Here is a 1,935-nt window from a genome sequence, read left to right on the forward strand (position 1 = left end):
GTCTGCCCTTTGTTTTGCTTGTTTGATTCAGGCTCGTTTGTCTGCCGTTTTTAATTTCAAATTTCTTTTTTTTGTAAATTTTTTTAATATCTTGGTAAATAAATATGATGGGTTGTTGATAAAGATGCCATGTAAGTATTGTTTGCTACACATAAGCAAGTCCAGTTCGATTCACTCATGACAAAGATGAAATTTTTAAATGGGCCAAGGTGAAGGGATTGAATCACAACAAGTTTAATTTAAGGTACTGAGTTATTATCAAGTTAAAATTTGAAGGATTAAATGATTAATGTTTTCAAAAAAAAAAAGAAACAATATGATGTGTGATGACTCAAGGAAATGTGTTATACTGAAATTAGTAGTTCATTATCTCTATAATTGATTAATTCTTCCTTATCCTGACCTATTTGTCTTTTCCATCATTACATACATACATACATATCTATGGAGATTACTGATCAAATTAAAGGCATATTATTCATAACAGAAAATCTGGCGTGGCTTAAAATAAAAGTAGTACTGTGCTGCCCATGTATATATATGACGATGGTTTTATTTATCGATGATAACGTGATACTTCAAGTTGTCACACAAGGTTGCACTAGCCTGTTGCAACTTATTCGACACATGATACATAATAGAAACGCACAGATCGAGGTTGTACGTACACTCGACCTCCGTGATAGTAGGATACATATTGTTCTCTAGGCAGATGGCATCATCAAGTTAATCGTTGGCGCAGATTGGAGATCTTGATCGAAGTCGATTTGATAACAGTACGTAGGATCACCAGTTTGAACATCATCAGACCTGTTGGACACCACGACACCGCCAAAATTACGAGTGGATTTTAGGACTGGAATCAGCTTCTGGTTGAGAGAGCGAAGTGGGACATTGTATGTACGGCCATAAATTGGATAGACGGCGGCATATAATTTCGGGGAAGGGTACTTGTCCGCCCAGGAGTCCCATGCTGTTAGAAACTTCGAAGTATTAGCATCTTGGTATAGGCACGAAGGCTTTTCGTAGAACAAAACGTGAAGTTTGTCAAATGCTCCAGTTTTGATGGCTGAGTACAAGTATTTATCTTTAATTTCACAGTGTGGTGCTGCTGATAGGTAAAACTTCTTTTCTTGGGAGTAAGCGTGAAGCTGTTTCGCAAGAGTATCATAAAAGTTAGGTAAACCATGTTTGATGAAGAAGTCGATGCCATCTAACACCACATTTCCTAGCGGAAGTTCTGATTCCGTTTGGCCGCCGAGGAAGTTGTTCCAGAGGTATTCTGCCAACTGTTTAGCCTCGTCAACTGAAGCTAGCTGGTAGTTCCCATAGTACCCACCCAGAGAAAGGAAAATCTTGACGCCGTGTTCTTGGCATGCCTTTATTTGGGAGGCATATTCGGTGCAAGGGCGTTTATTCGGCGAGGAATCACCACAATGTCCGGTTAAGTTTAAGGTAGGTGTCGCTGCGTTGCCGAATGTATCGAGGAATGCTATGTTTATGATTTCGTAGGCTTCGCTGTAACATGCGTCCACCAAGTCTCCTTCAACTTTTGCATTCTGGCCCCAGTAGGTGACTCTTTCATAGGCATCGGAATCGCAGCAGCACTGAGACAACAGCAACAAGGGCAAAAGGAGGATGATAGACGAAGCTCTTGTTTTGGAAGCCATATTTGAGAGAAGCAAAGGTAATGCTTTCTTGTTGCATGGGGGTAACCAAACCAACCTATTTATAATGGGCTAGGGCTAGGGCTCATTATTGTCTAATTTCTTTCTTTCTTTTTCTTTAAAACAATATGATGAGCTCAATAACAAGAATACGAAAATGACACCACCGCGCTGATGATTTATATATTTATTTTTTTGCGATGCAAACCTGGAATCTATTATAAGTGTCAACAATTATATATGTGTACATTGTATCTCAAATTAAGCA

General features: G+C 39.0%; 1 protein-coding gene across 1 annotated transcript; it reads right to left on the minus strand.

Annotated features, from left to right (window-relative positions):
- Positions 1-704: 704 nt before the first annotated feature.
- LOC129296284 (acidic endochitinase-like) lies at positions 705-1,670 on the minus strand. The gene has a single exon (XM_054934870.1). The coding sequence runs from the start codon at positions 1,668-1,670 to the stop codon at positions 705-707; it is 966 nt and encodes a 321-aa protein (XP_054790845.1).
- Positions 1,671-1,935: the final 265 nt, after the last annotated feature.

This window comes from Prosopis cineraria, unplaced genomic scaffold (genome assembly GCF_029017545.1).
Source record: "Prosopis cineraria cultivar Desert tree isolate PC_DT_omini unplaced genomic scaffold, ASM2901754v1 PC296, whole genome shotgun sequence".
Lineage (NCBI taxonomy): Eukaryota > Viridiplantae > Streptophyta > Magnoliopsida > Fabales > Fabaceae > Prosopis > Prosopis cineraria.